The sequence below is a fragment of the Cervus canadensis genome, chromosome 27 (assembly GCF_019320065.1).
Source record: "Cervus canadensis isolate Bull #8, Minnesota chromosome 27, ASM1932006v1, whole genome shotgun sequence".
Lineage (NCBI taxonomy): Eukaryota > Metazoa > Chordata > Mammalia > Artiodactyla > Cervidae > Cervus > Cervus canadensis.
The window spans coordinates 26,579,848-26,601,949 of NC_057412.1; the positions used below are offsets into that span (position 1 = coordinate 26,579,848).

Below are 22,102 nucleotides of genomic sequence, written 5' to 3' on the forward strand. Positions count from 1 at the left end.
ACACAGGAACTTATTGTTTAACTTCAATTTTCTTAATTCATATCCTGCAAATAATTTCAAAAGGTTTACTGTCTTTTTAAAGTATAAAGACTTCATTTTATATTGTTTATGGGGACAATCCACATACTTTAAATAACTAAATGGCCTTCTCCTCCATTTATTTATGTTTATTGAGTGACTACTAGGAGAAGTCATAGGACTAAGGCTGGAAATACAAATGGAAACAAATATTCTGCTTAAAATGTGATGAGAACATGAAGGACTGGGAAACCACTTTTCCCCCATACACCTGGATGAAAGCTTAAGGAAACACACCTGAGTCAGAGCATTAGTTCTTTACAGTAGCTTCCCAGGTATGCATTCGTATGCATTTGCAGGTGTGTGGGGAGAGTATAAGACTGGGACAAGGTTGACCTACTTATGAATGGGTGAAAGTTTTACAGTATTGAAGAACAGAACACTCGGAGGATTGAACACAGAATAAACATTGGCATGCAAGATATGACAGGCTGTGTGTGAGAAGCTTTAACCAAAAGATCTGGGTTGACAAAATTAGCTTTGCCCTTGGAAAATACCTCAGGCTACATTATAGATGATGGACTAAAACAGAGGGACAGAGGTCAGGGTGATCAATCAGCAAAAGATTTAGTGACTGAGGGGGGAAAAATGATGAAAGCAAGAGAAAAGGCATAAAAGAAAATCTTTAGAAGGAAACCTAAAACGGAAAGGAAATTAAAATTAACCTGGATTAGCACCAACATCCTTCTCGTCACAACAAAGGAAAACTTGCAGGATAGCACTTGGAACCGTCAGTCACAGTCGCTTAATTACAGTTTGGCAGGGTAAAAGTAGTACTGCATTTTGAAGTGGAAATTTATGGATCTACAAAGTAATTTTGTTAATGTTTTTCTTTTTTAAAGGTTTTTTTATTTAGACCATTTTTAAAGTCTTTATTGAATTTGTTACAATCCTCCTTCCGTTTTATGTTTGGGGTTTTTTTGGCTGTGAGATGCATGGGATCTTAGCTCCCTGACAAGGGATCAAACCTGTACCTTCTGCACCGGAAGGCAAAATCTTTAACTACGGGACCACCATGGAAGTCCCTGAAACGTTTTTCAAGTAAGAGTAGCTGTCACATAAAATAGACATATAACACATTACATTACCTGTATTGAACTATAGAAATTTGTATTGAGATACGCTTATTTTAGATCCATTAACAAATACAGGCACAGAGAGAACGGTTTACATACATACTTAGTTACCTGATCATGGCTCTCTGCGTAGGCAATGCACTTTTCAAGGTAGCGTCGGTTTGTGAGTGTATACACTATATTGCCCATGTTCCAATCTTCATCTTTATATTCTTTCAGTAACTAAATGCAAGACAGGAAATAATTTCAATACATCATTACTATTCTTACTTTATATCCTGAACTTAGGGTATATATCGTTATCAGTCCAAATTATGACACACACAGATACAAGCACACCCATGGAACGAAAATAGCTTTGTTGACACTTTTACTGAAATCACAGCTCTTGTGCAGAGTATCCAAATGACAGTGGTGTTGTGTGTGGGTGTGCATGTGTTCACTTTTGTGCAGATGATTTGATCACTGCACTTTAGGATTTTGGCAACCTTTTTTTTTCTCTGTAACACCTGTTACTTCTTGATTAATGACCACAGTAAAGTGTTGTTGTGCAGTAGATCTTTCAATAACTTCCACAAGGTAGAGATATACTTGCTACCAATTTAATTTTGAATGAAAAGAAAAAAAAAGTTAGCAAGAAGAGTGTCTTGTTCCTTTCTTAAAAGAAACGAAAACAACTCTTACTTCAATGTATAAAAGCTGATTATCATGAAATAATTATCATCCTGAGGCAGGATATAGATGGGCTCCAGGTTGGACATCTACAGCTGATCTTCTGTTTGCATTTCATGAGGTAGGAAGAAGTGGGCTTCCCGCAGCATACCTATAACCAGCCTTCCGTTTGTATTTCCTGAGATAAGAGATGGGTGGGCTCCAGTTACGACATTTACAATCAGCCTCCTGTTTGCCCTCCAAAGTGGAAGTAACAACAGAAACAGGGTAAATAGCCAGTGTTTGTCTCTTGTAAACACCTTAAGGTAAGAGGCGGGGCATGGCCTCCTTACCTCACTGCTCTTCACCACACCCTCCTCTCTGACCGTGCATTTCTGCTTTGCTTCTATCTTAACTAACCAAATCATTTCTCTCTGTGCCTTCCCACTTGTTGTTATACTAGGCCTCTAATAATAAACTCAGTACCTGCATTTACAGTTTCTGCCTCCGTGATAAATGCATTTTTCACTGAGGTCAAAGATCCAGGGAAAAATAGCTTCCAGCCTCTAGCCCTGGCTGGTCTGGTGGCTGGGATTCTTGGTTCTCATCCAGGCTACCCAGGTTCAATTCCTGGGCAGGGACTTAAGATCTCGCTTCCCGCCGCCACTCACTGCTGTCTCTCTGAGATAAGTCTTAACAGTGCGCACATTTTTGTCTCCACTTGGGCTGTTACTCAGCCTCCAGTGTGGCTTCAGTGCAAATGAACTTGCAGAAATTTCAGACTATGATTCTGTCCTAAGTCCTTTCTTAGACAAATGCTTGCCATACAAGATAAGAATGCTGTCCCCACCCCTTCCCCTGAAATGCTTTCCTTCTTAGGAAAAGAAGGAAAGCTTTGTTTTGTTTTCTCACGACTCAGACAGCCAGCAAAATCCCTTCCTCTGACTCTCCTATAAAAGCTGCTGCTCCACAGAATTAACAGCCTAAAAAGAGCCTGTTCTTTCACTCAACACTATCTTTCTAAAGGGGGCTCATTTCTCCGACCTGCACACTGACAGGCAGAATTCTAAAATGGTTCCTGCTATTCCCACTCCCTCTGATTCACCTCTTTGTATAATCCTTTACCTGGAGGGTGGGAGGGAACACTGAATACAATAGATGTCCTTAGAAGAAAGGGTGAGATAATAACAGAAACATTTTAAATTGCTAAATTTGTGGTAGTTGGTTATACAGCAATAGGAAATTAATGCAGATTTTGGTACAAGAAATAGAGTTCCAGCCTGGTTGTATCTTCCTTTGCATTTTTTTTTTTTTTTTTTTTGCTCAATGGAATTCAGAGGTGCTTAGCCATCCCCCATAACTGCAGTGTGAATCACCGGGCACCAGAGGGCAGACTGAATAATGACCACCCACAGGTGTTCACATCCCAATACCCAGAGTCTGTGAACATGTCACCTTACATGGCAAGGACTTCAGAGATCTGCTGAAGTTAAGGACATTGAGATGGGGAGATTATCCTGGATTACCTGGGTGTTGTTGCTGCTGCCAAATCGCATCAGTCATGTCCGACTCTGTGCGACCCCATAGACAGCAACCCACCAGGCTCCTCTGTCCCTGGGATTCTCCAGGCAAGAATACTGGAGTGGGTTGCCATTGCCTTCTCCAGATTACCTGGATGGGCCCAATGTAATTACAGGGATCTTTCTTAAAAGACGCTTGGGTTGTCAGAGTAAGACAGAGATTTGAAGATGCTACCCTGCTGGCTTTGAAGATGGGGGGAGGGCTCGTGAACCAAGGAATACAGGGGGGTTTAGAAGATAGAAAAGTCAAAGAAATAGAAACTCCAGAAGGAGTGCAACCTTACCAAAGCCTTGATTTTCAGTCTAAGAAGATCACCTCAGATTTGTGACCATATGACAGTAGATTTGTATTATTTTAAGATACTTTGTATTATTTAGATTCAGTGTAGTATTTGTATATGTCTATTCACAATCCACAAACCTAAACAAATATGCCCAGTTAAGTTTGACTGTTGTGTTAAAACAATTCAATGAAAGTAGGTTAGACTTTTCACCAAATCATGCTGGAAGTGTTAGACATCTTTAGACAAAAATAACCTTAAACACTGATTGTACAAAAAGTAACTCAAGTGGACTATGGACTTAAACATAAAATTATAAATGTTTAATAGAAAATAAATGTTTAATAGAAAATAGGAGAATCAAAGAATTCTTAGACTTGTCACCAAAAGAGATCTTTAAAAGGAAAAAGCAAACAAACAAACAAAAAACAATAAACTGGCCTTGATTAAATTTAAAGAATACAAAGAACTTTAGCTCTGTCAAAGTCCACATGTAGAGGATGAAAACACAAGCAAAGATTGGTATAAATATATTTGTCAACCACATACCATCCCACAAAAGGGTTGAATCTAAACTATATAAAGAACTCTCAAACCTCCACAGTAAATAAATGATCCAATTAGGAAATGGTCAAAAGACATGAACAGACATTTCATTGAAGAAGACATATAGATGGCAAATAAGCACAAGAAAACAAGTTCATCATCATAAGTCATTAAGAAAATGCAAATTAAACCCACAGCGAGATATCTCTGCACACCTGATAGAATGACCAATATAAAAAATAGCAACAATAACAAATGCATTGTTCAAGAATGAACAGAATCTGGATCTCTCCAAAGTTGCTTGTGGTAATGCAAAATGGTACAACTACTCAGAAAAATAATTTGAACGCCTCTCACTGTGCGGATCACAACAAACTGTGGAAAATTCTTCAAGAGATGGGAATACCAGACCACCTGACCTGCCTCCTGAGATATCTGTATGCAGGTCAAAGAGCAACAGTTAGAACCAGACATGGAACAACAGACTGGTTCCAAATTGGGAAAGGAGTATGTCAAGGCTGTATATTGTCACCCTGCTTATTTAACATCTATGCAAAGTACATCATGCAAAAAGCCAGGTTGTATGAAGCACAAGCTGGAATCAAGATTGCTGGGAGAAATATCAACAACCTCAGATGTACAGATGATACCACTTTAATGGCAGAAAGCAAAGAGGAGCTAAAGAGCCTCTTGATGAAAGTGAAAGAGGAGAGTGGAAAAAGCTGGCTTAAAGCTCAACATTCAAAAAACTAAGATCGTGGCATCTGGTTCCACCACTTCATGGCAAATATATGAGGAAAAAGTGGAAACAGTGACAGAGTTTATTTTCTTCAGCTCCAAAGTCACTGCTGAAAGTGCTGCAGCTATGAAATTAAAAGACACATGCTTCTTGGAAGAAAAGCTGTGACAAACCTAGACAGCATATAAAAAAGCAGAGATATCACTTTGCAGACAAAGGGCTGTATGGTCAAAGCTATGGTTTTTCCAGTAGTCATTTACTAATGTGAGAGTTGGACGATAGAGAAGGCTGAGTGCTGAAGAACTGGTACTTTCGAAATGTGGTGTTGGGGAAGACTCTTGAGAGTCCCTTGGACAGTAAGGAGATCAAGTCAGTCAGTCCTATAGAAAATCAACCCTGAATGCTCATTGGAATGGCTGATACTGAAACTGAAGCTCCAACACTTAGGCCACCTGATGCGAAGAGCTGACTCACTGGAAAAGACTCTGATGTTAGATTGAAGGCAAGAGGAGAAGAAGGAAGGAAGAAGAAGGAAGGATGAGATGGTTGGATGGCATCACTGACTCAATGGACACGAGTTTGAGCAAACTCCGGGAGAGAGTGAAGGCCAGGGAAGCCTTGGCATGTTGCAGTCCATGGAGCTGCAGAGTTGGACACGACTTAGTGACTGAACAACAATGACAACAACATCCAAAGAGTATAAAACCCAGTGCTTTTGGACGTTTACCATAGAGTAATGAAAATTTACGTTCATACAAAAATCTGTACACAAATGTTTATGGCAGCTCTCTTTATAGCAGCCAAAACCTAGAAACAGTCGAGATATCTTTTACTGGAAAAATAATTAAGCAAACTGTGATACAACCATGCCATGAGATAGAATTCAACAACAACAAAAAAAGGGAAACAGTGAAGTAGCATCACATATGTAGAAAATAAACTTATGGTTTCCAGCAGGTAAAGAGGGGGAGGGATAAACTGGGAGATTGGGATTGACATATACATACTATTACATATAAAATGGGGCTTCCCAAATGGCTCAGTGGATAAAGAATCCACGTGCAATGAAGGAGACGCAGGAGACATGGGTTCGATCCCTGATTCAGGAAGATCCCCCAGAGGACCCCACTCCAGTATTCTCGCCTGGAGAATCTCATGCACAGAGGAGGCTGACAGGCTACAGTCCATAGGGTTGCGAAGAGTCAGACACCACTGAAATAACTAAGCACATTTATATATAACAGATAATTGATAAGAACATACTATATAGCACAGGAAACTCTACTCAAAAATCTGTAATGGCCTATATGAGAAAAGACTCTTAAAAAAAAAGTGTGGGTATATGTATGTGTTTAACTGATTCACTTTGCTCTATACCTGAAACTCATTACATTGTTAATCAACTATACTCCAATAAAAATTTAAAAAAAAATCTTGAAAAGAAATATACTACTGATACGTTGAACAACCTACATGAAATCCCCAGAGAATTTGACTGAGTGAAAAATGATAAGCCCAAAAGGTTGCACACTATATTATTCCATTTATGTAACATTTTTGAAATGAAAACATTATAGCAATGAAGATCAGATTAGTGGTGGCCAAAGGTTCAAGAGTGATTTGGGGAAGAAGGGAGTAGGTGTGGCTCTAAAGGCAACATTTGCGAAACTCGTGGTAATGTTCCATATCTTGACTATGTCCATGTCACTATCCTGATTGTGATACTGTACTGTAGCTTTGCAAAATGTTATGGTGGTGGTTTATTAGCTAAGTTGTGTCCGACACTTGCAAACCCATGGATTGAATCCTGTAAGGCTCCTCTGTCCATGGGATTATCCCAGGAAGAATACTGGAGTAGGTTGCCACTTCCTTCTCTAAAAGGTCTTCCTTACCAAGGGATTGAACCTGTATCTCTGGTGATGGCAGATGAATTCTTTACCAATTTACCACCTGTTTAACTCCACAGAAATCTAAATGGAGAACAATACATGTTTTTTTTCTTCCATTTGTATGATGTACTGTCTAGTACAGTATTTTGAGTATACAAGGTACTGAAATGTTTAGTAAGTTAAATATTAAAAACAGAAAACTACCATTATTACTCAGAGAAGGAAATAGCCTGCTCTGAGCTATGATTGATTGAAATAATTCTAGGTTGATGTGCACCTTTAAATATCCTTGAATCTGCCAAAAGCCTGATGAAGGCTTTTCAGTAGGAAGTTTAAAAAGCAAGATTTGGCACTTGCAAGGAGGAAAACATCTGTGTGGAAGATTAGAAATCGTAAAAGATGGTGGGTGGACAAAGAACCTAAACCAAGGTAAGAAACTTGAAGATCACAACATTTTTTTTTTTTACAACATTTTTTTTTTTTTAATTACAAAGCAACTTTCTCCCAGCTAGTAAAGTCTCTTTGATTTCTAACTCTAATCAGATTTATAAAACACTCATTTTTTGACCTGACAATGATTAAGAAATCATTACAGATGGAAAAGCAGAAGTTGTGCTGGTAGAGTTTTATTGTCACATCTGTGCACTGCCCAAATTGCCTGTGGACACAGAAGAGACATGAGATGATTACAATAACCACTTCCTTCAGGCTTCATGTCTTTTCTATTCAAAGTTAAGCTCTTCTGTCACTGTAATCTCATGGCACCAGTTCATGTCTGTACTAAAGGGCTTATCAGAAAGCAATGATTATTTGATACATATCTGACTTCTTATAAATATTCAGCCTGTGACCCAGACTTTGCCACTCAAGAGTGTTCTATATCAAATCTAAGTCTTATTTTAGATTATCTAAAAATAATCTTATCTAAAGATCACTTATGACTATAACAACTTTGGTCATTTAGACAAAAATAAAGTGAAACAAAATATAATCTAAGCTACTTGAATTGTTATTAAATTTAATAAAAGTATATTAGAAATTATATGCAAGGTGTCATATACAATTATTCATTCCTAGTAACAGACACATGGTAAGGGCTTTTAAACACTCAATGAAGGAATGGATAAATCCATATCTGTTGAGTAAAAAACCATACTAAGAAACAAGTACTGGGAATTAAGGAGTGACTTCTACATTAATTGATGATTTGCAGGCAGAAATGGATGCTTTGATGAAGTTTAATGTGTTTTAAATATAGAACGCCAGAGTTTCATATAATTGCACTGATAATGCAAAATTCCATTTACATAGCTAACATTATATCAATCATATTTTCCCCATGCCTGCATAATGCAAGTGTGAATACTTTAAATTAGAACTTTTAGAAGTTTGAGAGGCATCTTATTAAATGGCACAAGAATCAACACACTAATGAGAGATTATAATATCACAACTAAGAAATAAATCAAAGAAATAATAAATACACCAACATAAGACATAGTATCCATAGGAAAAAAAATATTTACTTCAAACCTTACCTGGATCCATTTATCTGGAATTGCCATGGCCAATCGATAGTCAAAACCACCTCCTCCCTGGGAAATCGGAGAACACAGAGCAGGCATTCCTGATACATCCTAAAATAAACAGCATCAGCATTATCAGTTCATATTGATCACATTTTTACTAAATATTCTTGTGACAGTAAATCCAGGCCAATAAATATAAATAATAAATGGGGGTATATACGCTTGGGAGTATTTTAGTAGCATAATTGTAAAAGTAGGTAACATTGTGATAGTATATCTCATTTCCCAATAAGATTTTGTATAGTCCTTTTCATTGCAGGACAACTTTTTATCTCTTTTCCTTAGTTGCACATAGAGAACACAAATTAGTAAAAGTGTTATTGCTGAAACATAGTTTCTTACACTAATTTTTGAGTACTCTATGTATTAGCTACTGCTTTCATCAAACATAAAAATACATGTGCTGTATATCTGTTATTCTTCTCTGTGTATACAGCAGTGGCAGAGAATGTATTTTGTGAGCACTTCGCTTCTGATGAAATAGAAATAGAGTTAGCACATTAAAAGCAAAGCAGTAAGATGGCTTTCATGAGAGTCAGTTACACTTGGAAAGGGTCATTGAGGTTATCTAGTGGATCCTCTTCATTTAAAAGATATAGAAATCGAGGCTTATTAAGGTGAAGGGCTCACTAAAGACATGTTTCTCAAGGATAGAGCTGGGACTCAGACATTCAACCTTTTGACAGGGTCTTCTTACAGTCATGCTACCGCTAGACTATCAGTAATCAAATAAACATATGGTCAAACAGATAAGTAAAAAGAAAATGATGTAAGGACCCAGATGCAACAAAATATATTAGTGTAACAATGGTGGTAAAATATGGTATAAGTACTAGCAATTCTAACTCCACAATATCTTTCAAATAAATTATTTTCTTTTGCCTCATTTCTACAGACACTATCTTATTTAATCTACCTACTTACTCTGACCACTATGTTTCCACGCATAAGTGGAGCTCCCACCTCCAGTCTCTCTTTACACTACCTGCTGCTGAAAGGTCTGCTCCTATCATTGCCTGCGAATAGCTTTCAACAGTCAACAATAGAGAACTTAAATTCTGCAAGTTTAGGATACAATTCAACAACTATACTGCCAGCACTGACAGTATAATTTATTATTTGATTATCTGCTTCCTCACTCACTGTTAGAATTTAAGACACATGGACTTTTGCTGTGGTGGTGGCTGTTGTTGCTCACTGACATATGCTGAGAATCTAGAACAGCAGAAGGGCACTTGGCACACAGCAAGAACTCAGTAACTATTGACTGAGTGGGTTTATGAAGGTGCTGCCAAGGCTTTGATGGTAAATAAGACATAACACTGGACCTGCAGGATTCAAGAACTAGAACCTAAACAAACACGCATGCACACAAACACACACAATCATGAAATGACAGTTTCATGGAGTCAAGTGCGAGGGAAAAACCTACATCTCTCCATCATTATTTCTACTGTTTCATTTCAAATATTCAATACATCATCCCCTTTGAAATAATTACTCTTCCCTGTGCTTCTGGTCTATAGGTAGTTTCAGAAAATAGCTTGATAAGAAATAGAATCTACTAAGAAAAATATCTGGAGACCAATAAGACTTAACTCCAAATCTGACTCCTAGAAGGCTGCCCCATTAATGCATATGAGGTATTTGTAGCTCTTATTTGAAGGTGGAGAGTAAAGAACTATCCTTTTAAAATCTTAAAAGAAGAAAATGAGAAAATGTAATGGTCAATATACTTAAATATAAAGAAGTTGATAACAAAAGGATATTCGAATGGTCATATATGCTTCCAATGAAGTTGGAACTTTATAAACTTATAAAAAAACTTTATAAACTTATAAAACAGCTTTAATTCTTTAATCTAAAGATCACTTATGACTATTCCAGAGGGGGAGAGAGCCTCAGTCATCAAAAAATATTTTTCATTAATACAGCAAATATAACCACATATAAAGGTAGATATATTCCAGAAAAAAGGCTTCAATTTTAATAACTATCATTATAACTAAATTCAATACACAGGACTGTATGTAACATTGCATTACTTATTCGTTACACCACATTCCTCTCTTAAAAAAAAGTTCATGAGGATCAATTCCACTTCTTGAATAGACTCCCACTAGACAGAAAAGTGATGTATTGAAATTGAAGTAGTTTTCAATTTAAGTAGAATAAATTGAAGACACATCTTGTTTAAAAAAAATCTAAAACCAAGTAATATAAAGTAGGCTAAAGTCTCAAAGTTTCATTGGTAGAAACACTAATAATCAGACAAAAGCTCCCTAGATGATGAAACTATTTTACTTGAAATGAACGGGAAGATCAATGTAACAATTTTCAGTTTCATGTATTAAATAATTGCTTCTTTTTCTTCAGCACCTACTTCTGATGTACGCTGTCATTAATTGTTTGGTAATTTGTCATATATAATGTCTCTGCTTCAAATTGCCATAAATATAGTTAACTTTATAAATAGTTATTTTATAAATAACTAAATAACTTTTTATGTTTGACAGATAAAAATTAAAATATATAAAGTATACAATAAAAGTTTAAAATATCTTCTGATGTACATTAAAAATATTCCGCACAGAAAGTATTAGCACAAGTATTAGAAAGACTTGTAAGTTACGACCAAATACAGGTAAGAAGAGACTGTAAAACAATACAGGATATCAAGATGACGTTGTAATTGTGGATTTTTAAAAAAATTTTATATGAAAATTTACTCCAGGAATTTAGGATTCATTGCTCTATCCTAGAAGATATTTAGAAGGCAAAGGCCTAAAATAGAGTAGCTGTTCTCAATCCAGAGATAAACAAGGAAATCATATCACTAGTTTGAGGTTTTGAGAAATGATGCATAGAAAAAAGACTATACAAATAATAAATACTATAGGAAAGAGACCATCATGAATACATTTCATTTCAATAAACTAAATGCCAACAACATAAAAATACTTCTTAACTCTGACTCTTTCAATGAGTCTTACTATTTTTATATGCCAACCTCTACATTTTATATAGAACAGTTTTAACATGAAATTCAATTTTAATAATAATTCCTAGTTAGAGGACTCACAAAACCAGAGGGATTTTAGTACTAAATCTAAATTAGCATAAGCATTTAACAAACTTCTTAATTTATCAAATTTATCACCAAGAGGGGAATTGTCAATTATGCATATACCGAATTATATCATTACAGTGCAGCTTTGGGACAGTTAATCATGAACCTTCAGTAATCATGAATAACTAGTGAACATTTGGCAATCCGAGAGCAATAACGTAAACAAGAAAGGTAATCGCATCAGAACAAGAGAGGTTTCAGAGAAGCTTGCAGGCAGTGAACCATGCCATCTCTGATGATTAAACCAGAAAAGAAAAAAAAATTAAATAGACAGACACATATTAATATTCAATTCTTTTCTGTGCTGAAGGTCTCAAGGCAAAAGGACCTGTCCACTGATTAGGATATTTTACTTTCTAACGACTGGCATTTTCTTTTCTAACAATAGAATAATGACAAGTAATTAGGGAACATTATCTCATAATAGGAAAACAGTGAATTCTGAATAATGTGCCACATAGACAAGGTAGCTGCACTATAGTCAGGGTGTAATTTCACTTATGCAATCATCGACAACATAGAGATTATTCAAATATGGTATGCCAACAAAATGTTCTTTCTTAAAGGGGGCCAGGGGGTAGAGATCATTATTACCTCAGCTATTGTTATAGAATCTGGATACAGTGTGTGAACCAAATGATTCGCCAACATGATGTAAGTCAAAGCATCTTCATCTACTTGTAATCCAAAATACTCATGGTAATCACCTGAAAAACTCTCGCCTGGAAAACAGAAAACCAATATGGATGCATTATGTCAGCATGCAAGTCTTAACTCTGCACAAATGCCACTCCCCTCAATTAGTTGGTTTGTATCAGTTTTGTTATCAGAGCAAAGCATAATAGACCTTGATACCACATAATGCTATTAGTAACTATGTGATCTAACTTAAAAAGTACCGGATAACTACATTCAAAGTTCAGACGATCCTGCAACTCAACTTTTGTTTTACAAAAGCAAACAAAATCTGTATGATTTAAAATTTTAAGTTAATTTGAACTGAAAATTGTCCAGCACAAAATAAAATACCAGCAATTTATAAATTTTAAATTTTAGTTAACTTTTTTGGTCACACTGAGATCTTAATGTTAGACAGCTCCTATTTGATCCCTCTGAAGACAAGCAAATAGGAAAACCATCATAAAATTGAGACATAATGTTTATATTATTTTAAATATGGCTAGAATTTATGGATTTCCTATGATGACAAAAACAATTTAATATCCCTTAACTTCTTTCTACCACCCCTTGCCCCATCTCCTGATTTTGATTACTTCTAGTATATTTCACTTACTGGTATTATACTATTAACCTTCTATTCTTTCAGCTGTTCACTATTATTTTTAATTAAGTCTAATTAGTGCTGAATGCCTGCCTTTATTCCCCACTGATTTCTTATACATAAGTTCTTTATTTTGACTCCTTTTTTTTCAGTTTGCTCGATTCTATCAATGAAGGATATTTTTACATGGATTCTTCAATTTCTTTCAAATGTATCCTTCAATGGAAATTCAAATATCCAATTCTCAAGTCACAGTTTCTATCCTTAAGAATTTTGCAGACACTGCTGTGGCAATGGAATAGTATGAGCTCAGCCATTTTTTTTTTCATTCATGCCGGTAAATTACTTTTTCTTTGAGATATTACTTGATGAATTTTTCTTTATCACAGAATTTTATAAATTAAACACTCTGTGTCTATGTTAATAGTGTCATCTCAGATTTCTTCTGATATATTATATAATTTTTTTCAGTTTCAATTTTTATTTTCATCTTCATCTCAAAGTTGGGAAACATGCTAAATAACTCAATGTTTTTCTTTCCATTTTTTGAGCTCTCTACCCATAAGAAGCATATACCATATCCATAGACTTCAGTTCATTTCCACAACTCCACAATTCTTTGGAAAACACCTAGCCCTCAGCAGAGGAAGGTTCTGAAGGCACAGGCATGTAGGTGCTTAAATTGAGGAGAAGCTCTTGAATTTTATCATGATTGCCTTTTTCATCTCCAAAATCAGCTTCTCTCCAAAGTGGAGGGTATCAATGAAATCTGTCATGTTTTATAGATTCAACTTGCTCCCTAGAATTGTTTCATGGGGAAGGGGTAGGTAGCACCAGGAATAAGACCAGATAACAGCAGACTTTTGGCTGTAGCAGCTTTTCTTGGCAGTTACATTTTGATTTCTAAAGTCTCTATCATGGATTGATTGTTGTCAGTAAATTGTTGTTATTGTTTAGTCACTAAGTCATGTCCGACTCTTTGTGACCCCATGGACTGGTGCCTGCCAACTCCTCAGTCCATGGGATTTCCCAGGCAAGTGTGGGTTGCCATTTCCTTCTCCAGGGGATATTCCCAATCCGTGGATTGAATCCAAGTCTCTTGCTTGGCAGGCTGATTCTTTACCCTGAGCCACCTGGGAAGCCTCCAGGTGAATATAGATACATATTTTTATTTAAAAACATATGTCACTGTTTTTCTGAGGGTTTAGCCAAACAGACAAGGCCTACCACACTTCAGAAGGTTGTAAAAAATATTTGAGTAAATGCTATAAAAACAATGTATTTCCTACAACAAAGTTTTAATGCAGAAGAAATTAAAATGAGATATCTACGCAAGCAGTTATTTTTATACCACCCAAGAGTCCTTCTGAAGGCAGTTTACAGGGTTAAGTGAGATAATAGCTAAATAACTATTTTCATATACTTATGCTATATACTTTCATATACTTATGTTATACTAAATAACATTTTCACATACTTACTTTGAGTCACTTTGTTCTCATATAAAGAGAATTTTTAAAAGATTTAATTAAACTTTCGATTTTGAGATAACTGTAGATTGTGTGTGTGTGCTTGCTCAGTGCATTTGACTCTGCCAACACATGGACTGTGGCCCGCCAGGCTCCTCTGTCCATGGGATGTTCCAGGTAAGAATACTGGAGTGGGTTGCTATTTCCTCCTCCAGGGGATCTTCCCAACACAGAGATGGAACTCGTATTGGCAGGTGTATTCTTTACCACCAAGCCACCTGGGAAGCCACAGTTATATGAAATAACATACAGTGATCCTATGTAGACTTTACTTGTTTTCCCAACATTTGAAACACCATGGTGTAATGGCATTTTCAATGGGAACATATGAAAAGCCATGGGGTAATATCCCAGCCAAGGTACTGGCATTATACAGTCAGCATATAAAATTACATCACAGGTGGCTCACCGGATATCCTTTTCTAATGAGATCTACCTTCCTCCTGCCTTTGCACCATGGTCCTTAACCCTGATGGCCACTGACTTGTTCTGTTTACTTTGTCACTACAAGCATGATACATAAAAGTAATCATATTATATGCATGTCCTCTTTTGAAACAAGTTTTTTTCCCTGTCAGCATAATCCTCTGAAATTAATCCAAATTGTTATATGTATCAATATCATTATTGTTTATTGCTAAGTAGCATTTCATGCTATGGATATACCACATTTTTTAACCATTCATCTATTAAAGCATGCCTGGCTTGTTTCCAGGTATTAGTTATGAATAAGGTTGCTAAATATTTGGTCATTAAAAAAACAATAATATTTCTACATGTTACCTATTGAAGGATTAGGATTCTGTGATTCCACTTCTTTGTACAACTTTTAAACTGAAAGTCTCTGATCCATAGTTTTAACTACAAATTAATTTACAATTTAATTTTAACTGAGCACATTTATATTTAAAATGTATACATTATCTTCAATGTTTAATATGCAAAGGAACCCATACATTAACAAATGTTCTCATTTATTAATTTTGTTATTTATTTTTCATTACAATTGCTGTCATTTTCACAGCCTGAGACTGGTATAATAAATTATATCCTTAAAAAAATTTTTTTAAAAGAATGCCACACTTTAAGGAGAGCATATTATTATTAAGTAGAAATATTTCAAAGAAAATCAATACCCTTTATAAAAAGTATAAAAATACTTTATAAAAACTATTTATACCTGACTTCCTGCCAAAAAGGGATCAGAAGTGATTAGATACATAAAAGAACTAATAAAAATCAAGCCAATAATAATGGTCACTGTAGCAATGTAACTGAATCCTAAGCCTGGTTGTAATCTTCCAGTAAAAATATAAAATAAAATCATTAGTTACATCTGGAATGTATCAGGTTACCTACCTATTCCATGGTGATGATAGAGCATTGATGTAACACCGTCAAAACGAAATCCATCAAAGCTGTACTCTTCCAACCACCACCTTATGTTTGACAGAAGAAATCTTAAGACTTCCCAGCTAAAATGCACAGATAAATACATATTTAGGCATAATGTATAGAGCATTTTCCTTGTTATTCATCCTTTGCTAAGAATAATAATTAAAATCAAAATGACTATCTTAGGAATCATGATGTTCAAAGAAATATACCATATAAACACCAGAAAGCTACTAACATTTACATCATTTGTTTGATGAAATTCATCCTAAAAGGAAAATCTGTTAAATTTCTTTATCTAAAAAATCACTCAATGTCTGAGAAACACTAAGAAAAAAATGGACCAGTCTGGTCCAAAGTGCAGGACACTGTCTTGTTCAGTGGTCCAGCCTCAGCAAGCACACAGTGATTACTACATACTAGTGGTTACCAAAAAAATTCTATTCCTTATTTCTGAATTTTCATCAAGATTTTTCATGTAAAATAACCACAGTTACTTATATTCTTCTTTTAGAAAACATAATTTCATTATCGGTAGAAAACTACCTTCAGCCTTCAGTGTTTTTGCTTAAAATATTTCCTTATTCTACAGTTTCAAACAGATATAGTTTAGAATAAAAATTAAAAGAAAAAAAGACTCCTGAAATCTACCTTATTATAAGCACTACTACACTTACTAGACTTGCTTTGTGACGGTAAAAGAAAGAGACCTAATTACTAGAGAATAGATGTTTAATAAAGTAAAAAGTTCTACAAGTTAAAGAGTCTTATACCCATAAAAACAAAAAGAAAAACAAAGAACAGTTATAACTCAATTAAAAACGCCACATGAAATAAGTCTATTTCGGACAATTGAAAAGAGGGCATCATCAATTAGTATTTTTTTTAGTCATACAGTTATGGTTGAGTTCTCTATCTCATTATAACTATGGTTTTAAGACTTTAATACCTCATTTAGCTTAATGACAAAGCAGTAAGAGTGTACACAATTCCTTAACCCACTTGAAATTTATGTATTTTTTTTAACCTTCCATATATTAAAGAGCAATCTGACCTAAGTGGAGATTAGTCATCACAATCAACTCCAGAATTGTAAATCTAAACTCTGCAGTAAAATGAATATTGTTGGTAATTAACTGCTTTAGATAAGTTACTTTGAATTTTGAAAACTTACTCAAAGTTAAAAGAGGAAAAAAAAACAAAAACAGAAATCCAAACAATCCGATAGATATGAAAGAGGGCCAGGAAATTCTAGATTGTTTGGCCAAGCCATAGTGAAGGTAGAACAAATATTCATTTAAGGCTTAAAAAAACCATTTCTGTTTAACAAAAAGAAATGAAGAGATCAAAACTGCTCTATTTTACATAGAAATTTCTAATATCTATATTTTTGACTTTTTAATCAATAACCTTTTTCTTTCAGAGCAGTTTTGGGAGTGAAAGACACTCAATCGTGCCTGACTCTTTGTGACCCCATGGACTATACAGCCCATGGAATTCTTCAGGCCAGAATACTGGAGTGGATAGCCTTTCCCTTCTCCAGGGGATCTTCCCAATCCAGGGATTGAACCCAGGTCTCCCACATTGCAGACGGATTCTTTACAGGCTGAGCCACAAGGGAGTAGTTTTGAGTTCACTGCAAAAATTAAAAGGAAGTATATACATCTATACTCTTTTTTAACAAGTTTGCTCCATGAGAATTTCAGAAAAAAATCTTGAATAAATTTGCATATTGATCACTCATCCTTAACAATGTTTTGAAAAGGACAGACTTTCCTAACTTGTCCATTTGATTAGTAATGTATATTTTACTTCTGAAAGGTAAACTGAAAGCTACTTTTAGCTCAAAAGAGCTCAGAGTAGGAACAAAATCTGCTTAAAAAGGAAATCTCTTGGGCAGATTTATGAAGATATGAATATGTAAACCAGAGATCACAAACTGTCCCTGGGCCTGATCTGACATGCACTACTGTTTTGTTTATCTGTTTAGGGACCCTTGAACAACACAGGTTTGAACTGCATAGGTCTACTTATATTTTTTAATAAATATAGAGTCTTCCCTCCATAATCTCAGATTTTGAATCCTTGGCTAAAGAGGGACCATTGTATTCATTGTACTACGCCATATGCCGTATAATCAAAACTATGGTTTTTCTAGTAGTCATGTATGGATGTGAGAGTTGGACCATAAAAAGGCTGAGTGCTGAAGAACTGATGCTTTTGAACTGAGGTGATGGAGAAGACTCTTGAGAGTCCCTTGGACTGCAAGGAGATCAAACCAGTCAATCGTAAAAGAAATCAATTGTGAATATTCATTGGAAGGACTGATGCTGAGGTTGAAACTCCAATACTTTGGCCACCTGATGTGAAGAACTGACTCATTGGAAAAAACCCTGATGCTGGGAAAGATTGAAGGCAGGAGGAGAAGGGGATGACAGAGGATGAGATGGTTGGATGGCATCACCGACTCAATGGATATAAGTTTGAGCAAGCTCCAGAAGATGGTGAAGTACAGGGAGGTCTGGCATGCTGCAGTGCATGGGGTGGGAAAAACTCAGACACTACTGAGCAACTGAACAACAATAACGCCATTTTATATAAGGGACTTGAGCACTGGTGGATCTTGCTATATGGTGGGGCTCCTGGAATCAATCCCCTTAAGGTCCTGAGGGACAACTGTGCTGTAAAATTTTCAGTTTGAATTTCTAAAGATGGCATATGTACTTTTGGGATCCTTTCAGTCTTATCACACCACATACTCATATCAACCTTATCGATTCATTTACATCAATCCAGCTTGGACTGATGGACATATTCTATCAATTTCTAACAGAAATGTCATGGACAAAATGTTTCCAAGGTAGTCACACTGACATGGGAAAATAGTGCCCTAATATCTACAAAGATAAAAGAAGAAAAAAAGTCAATGACATTACCATTCAAAGTACAAAACAAGATGATGTCAATTTAATAATTAAAAAAATTCCTGCCCAATATCACATAGCTGATTAAAGGCAGAGTTACCAAACATCCTACTGAATCCTATTACCACAATATTTAATCTACCCTCTTCCTGTCCAAACGGTATTATGTTGTTGTTGTTTAGTCGCTAACTCATGTCTGATTCTTTGCAACTCCATGGACTGCATCATGCCAAGTTTCCCTGTCCTTCACTGTCTCCCAGAGTTTGTTTAAATTCATGTTGATTGAACTGGTGATGCGATCTAACCATCTCATCCTCTGCTGCCCCCTTCTCCTTTTGCCTTCAATCTTTCCCAGCATCAGGGTCTTTTCCAATCAGGAATCCATCTCCCTGACCATGGATCAAACTCATGCCCTCTGCATTGGGAGCTCAGAGTCTAAGCCAAAGAACCATCAGGGAAGTCCCAAAAGGAGCTATAAAAGTGCATTTAACATACTTGGCTGTAACAATGTGAGTAGACAGATTCTTGGTATGAATAAACAGAAAAAGAATTTCCTGTGGTAATCAGAAATAATAATGAAAATGGAACATCTAATTAAAAAGTTCAAATGAGTTTAAAAAATACTAACTTCTATTTCTCTAAAAGGGATTCCCGGAAGGCCCAGTGGTAAAGAATCTGCCTTCAAATGCAGGAGATGCAGGAGACCTGGGTTCAATCCCTGGGTCGGTAAGATCCCCTGGAGGAGGAAATGGCAACCCACTCCAGTATTCTTGCCTGGAAAATCCCAAGGTCAGAGGAGCCTGGCGGGTTACTGGTCCATGGGATCGCAAAAAGCTGGACATGACTGAGCACACAGCATAATGAATGAAGCACCTCTAAAATGTCTTGTTCAGGTGCTAAGCTGTGTCTGACTCTTTCTGACCCAATGGACTGTAGCCCATCAGGCTCCTCTGTCCATGGTATTTTCCAAGCAAGAATACTAGAGCAGGTTGCCATTTCCTATTCCAGAGGATCTCCCAGACCCGATTCAGGGATTGAATCTGCGTCTCTTGAGTCTCCTGCATTGGCAGGTGGGTTCATTACCACTAGTTCCACCTTGGAAGCCCAGATAGCCAGAACTATATACATGAGTAAATGCATGGACACGATCCAGAAATCAAAGTTGAAAAAGAGCAGATTATAGAGAGTTAACAGTATCACTGCGACAAAGATGTAGCTTTCTTTTTCATTTTTCTTACACTGTGTAAACTTCCAACCAAAGGTTGACAATGTATTTAATTATTATATAAATATACCTATTCCAGGTCACTGAAGTGAAATTACAAGAGGAAAGCTGGGCTGGGAGTCTTCCAATCTCCAGATTTCATGATTCATTGGGAAGACCTACGGGACTTAGCATACAGGCATGTTCATGGCTATGATTTATACATACAGTGAAAGGATAAAAAGCATAATGGGAAAAGAGAAAGGTGCATGGAGCAAAGTTCAGAGGAGTCTAGATGTGAGCTTCCAAGAGTCCTTGTCTCCTGATGGAGTCACCCTTAATTCCTCTAACAACAAACTGTCACAACACTTGTGAAATGCTGTCTACCAGGAAAGCTCATTAGAGATTCAGTTCTCAGCAATTTTAATAGGGGCTAGTGAAATCTTACATATATGTTAAAAATCTAAATATAAAGGACCTCCAAGGTGAGGTACTCCTGTTTTGGACCCTACCTTCCAACAGTTAACATGAATGATGAACTTATTAAGCTTATACATGAATGAAATAGTTCACTGAATCTGCCTTTTAAATAGAACACCAGAACAAGTTTAAGAAATACATACTAGTGAAAATATAAATTTCTGAAAGATGTCTATTACTATTTCTATTATCATAAATTTCAAACTCAGCACCCATAAATTGCATTTTCCTTCTTTGAGAGGGCTGAGAAGAAGAGTTATGATGTATTCCAAATTATGACTGAATTACAAATATTACTCAATAAGCTCTGCAGTAATAAATGAACTGAATCATCTCAATTGAATGGTTTGCCTTGAGTCAAAGTAGGAAAATGTCTGGCAAAGGGTACAATAAAAAAGGCAATTTACTTTTTCTACTTCAAAATGTCATCAGACAGCCTATAACACAGTTGATATATCCAGTTGATTAGAGGCCAATAAAAATTTAAAGTGGAATTTAAGAGCACTGTTTTACTTGGTATGTTACAGCAGACAAGGTAGGACTTTGATTTTAAGATTATTCCATTGACACAAAGCCTTTAAAGTCTGTTCATAGAAACCACAAAATAATCTAGTTGCCAAACAATTGGAGGAGTTAGATGTTAACATTTAGAAGAGGATGCTAACAAATACATACTAAGAAGCCAGCTTGAATGTATTTGAGAAGTGACCTATTTTAGTTATTAGCTTTCTATCTTAAATCAATTAGCATATAAATTAGAAACAAACACTATGTCATCTATACTACCGAAGATCAATTGATTGGCTTACTCATGTATTTTATGAAGCAAAAAAAACCCAAAAAACCCAAAATTTCAAAAAATGAAATGCAGCTGACTTTCCTGTAAATCATAAACCACTAAAACTGTTTAAATCACAGATGTCTGATATAGAAACTGAATATATCAATGGATAATATATATATTTAAGGATTTCTGGCAATCAAAATAATCAGGATTCTAATTGGTGTGGATGTCTGAAATATTCAACCTGTAATCAAGTAATGAGAATTTATTAAGAAAATTTTGTCACACACAGATAATTCTAATAATAAGATTTTTAGGAAATATCCCTAAAATCAAAACTGTTGATTGTCTCAGATCTTGCAAATGAACTTTATAATGAAATAAAACATAGTCGAATTTTCTTGGCAAGCAAGTATAATCAGATGTAGCAACATTTATTAGATGTAGTTACATTTTCTAATTCAAAACCATTTGTGGACTGTTGTATTTATTTCTGGTCCTGAGTAACTTCTAGGATTTTCAAAATCAGCAACTTATTCCACTAGATGTTACTAACTGTACTAACATTGTATAGTAACAAGTAGGAGACATTATTAAGCAGTGGCCAAATATTAAAAAATATGAAGAAAAATTATATATTCCTCTTAGCTATTACATAGTCTTTGAAGCTGAATTGCTATTTAAAAAGTACATCATAAAACCATGAAGCAAAAGTTACATGTTTTGATCTGGGTATTTCAACTGAGGCAGTAGATTGACCTTGAACAAAGAAAGTACTTTCAGGTTGCTTTTTTTTTTTTTTAATTCTTTTGTAGAAAAGGTATGGCATGTCAAATAGAAGGCTAGAGTCTTAAATCAATGAAAATAATACTTTCTTAAATGAAGATATCCTAAAACGTCACCACTGAAAAATAGGTAATATCTTACTATCTACACTATTTAAAA

General features: G+C 35.6%; 1 protein-coding gene across 1 annotated transcript in view; it reads right to left on the bottom strand.

The window, feature by feature from the left end:
- The window catches only part of GBE1 (1,4-alpha-glucan branching enzyme 1), a 290,909-nt gene that overhangs the window by 79,395 nt on the left and 189,412 nt on the right, over positions 1–22,102 (bottom strand). The window contains exons 8-11 of the mRNA XM_043448921.1: positions 15,730–15,845; positions 12,154–12,281; positions 8,379–8,477; positions 1,266–1,376 (exon numbers count right to left, since the gene is read on the bottom strand). Coding sequence (XP_043304856.1) covers positions 1,266–1,376; positions 8,379–8,477; positions 12,154–12,281; positions 15,730–15,845 — 454 coding nt within the window. The remainder of the gene's footprint in view (positions 1–1,265; positions 1,377–8,378; positions 8,478–12,153; positions 12,282–15,729; positions 15,846–22,102) is intronic.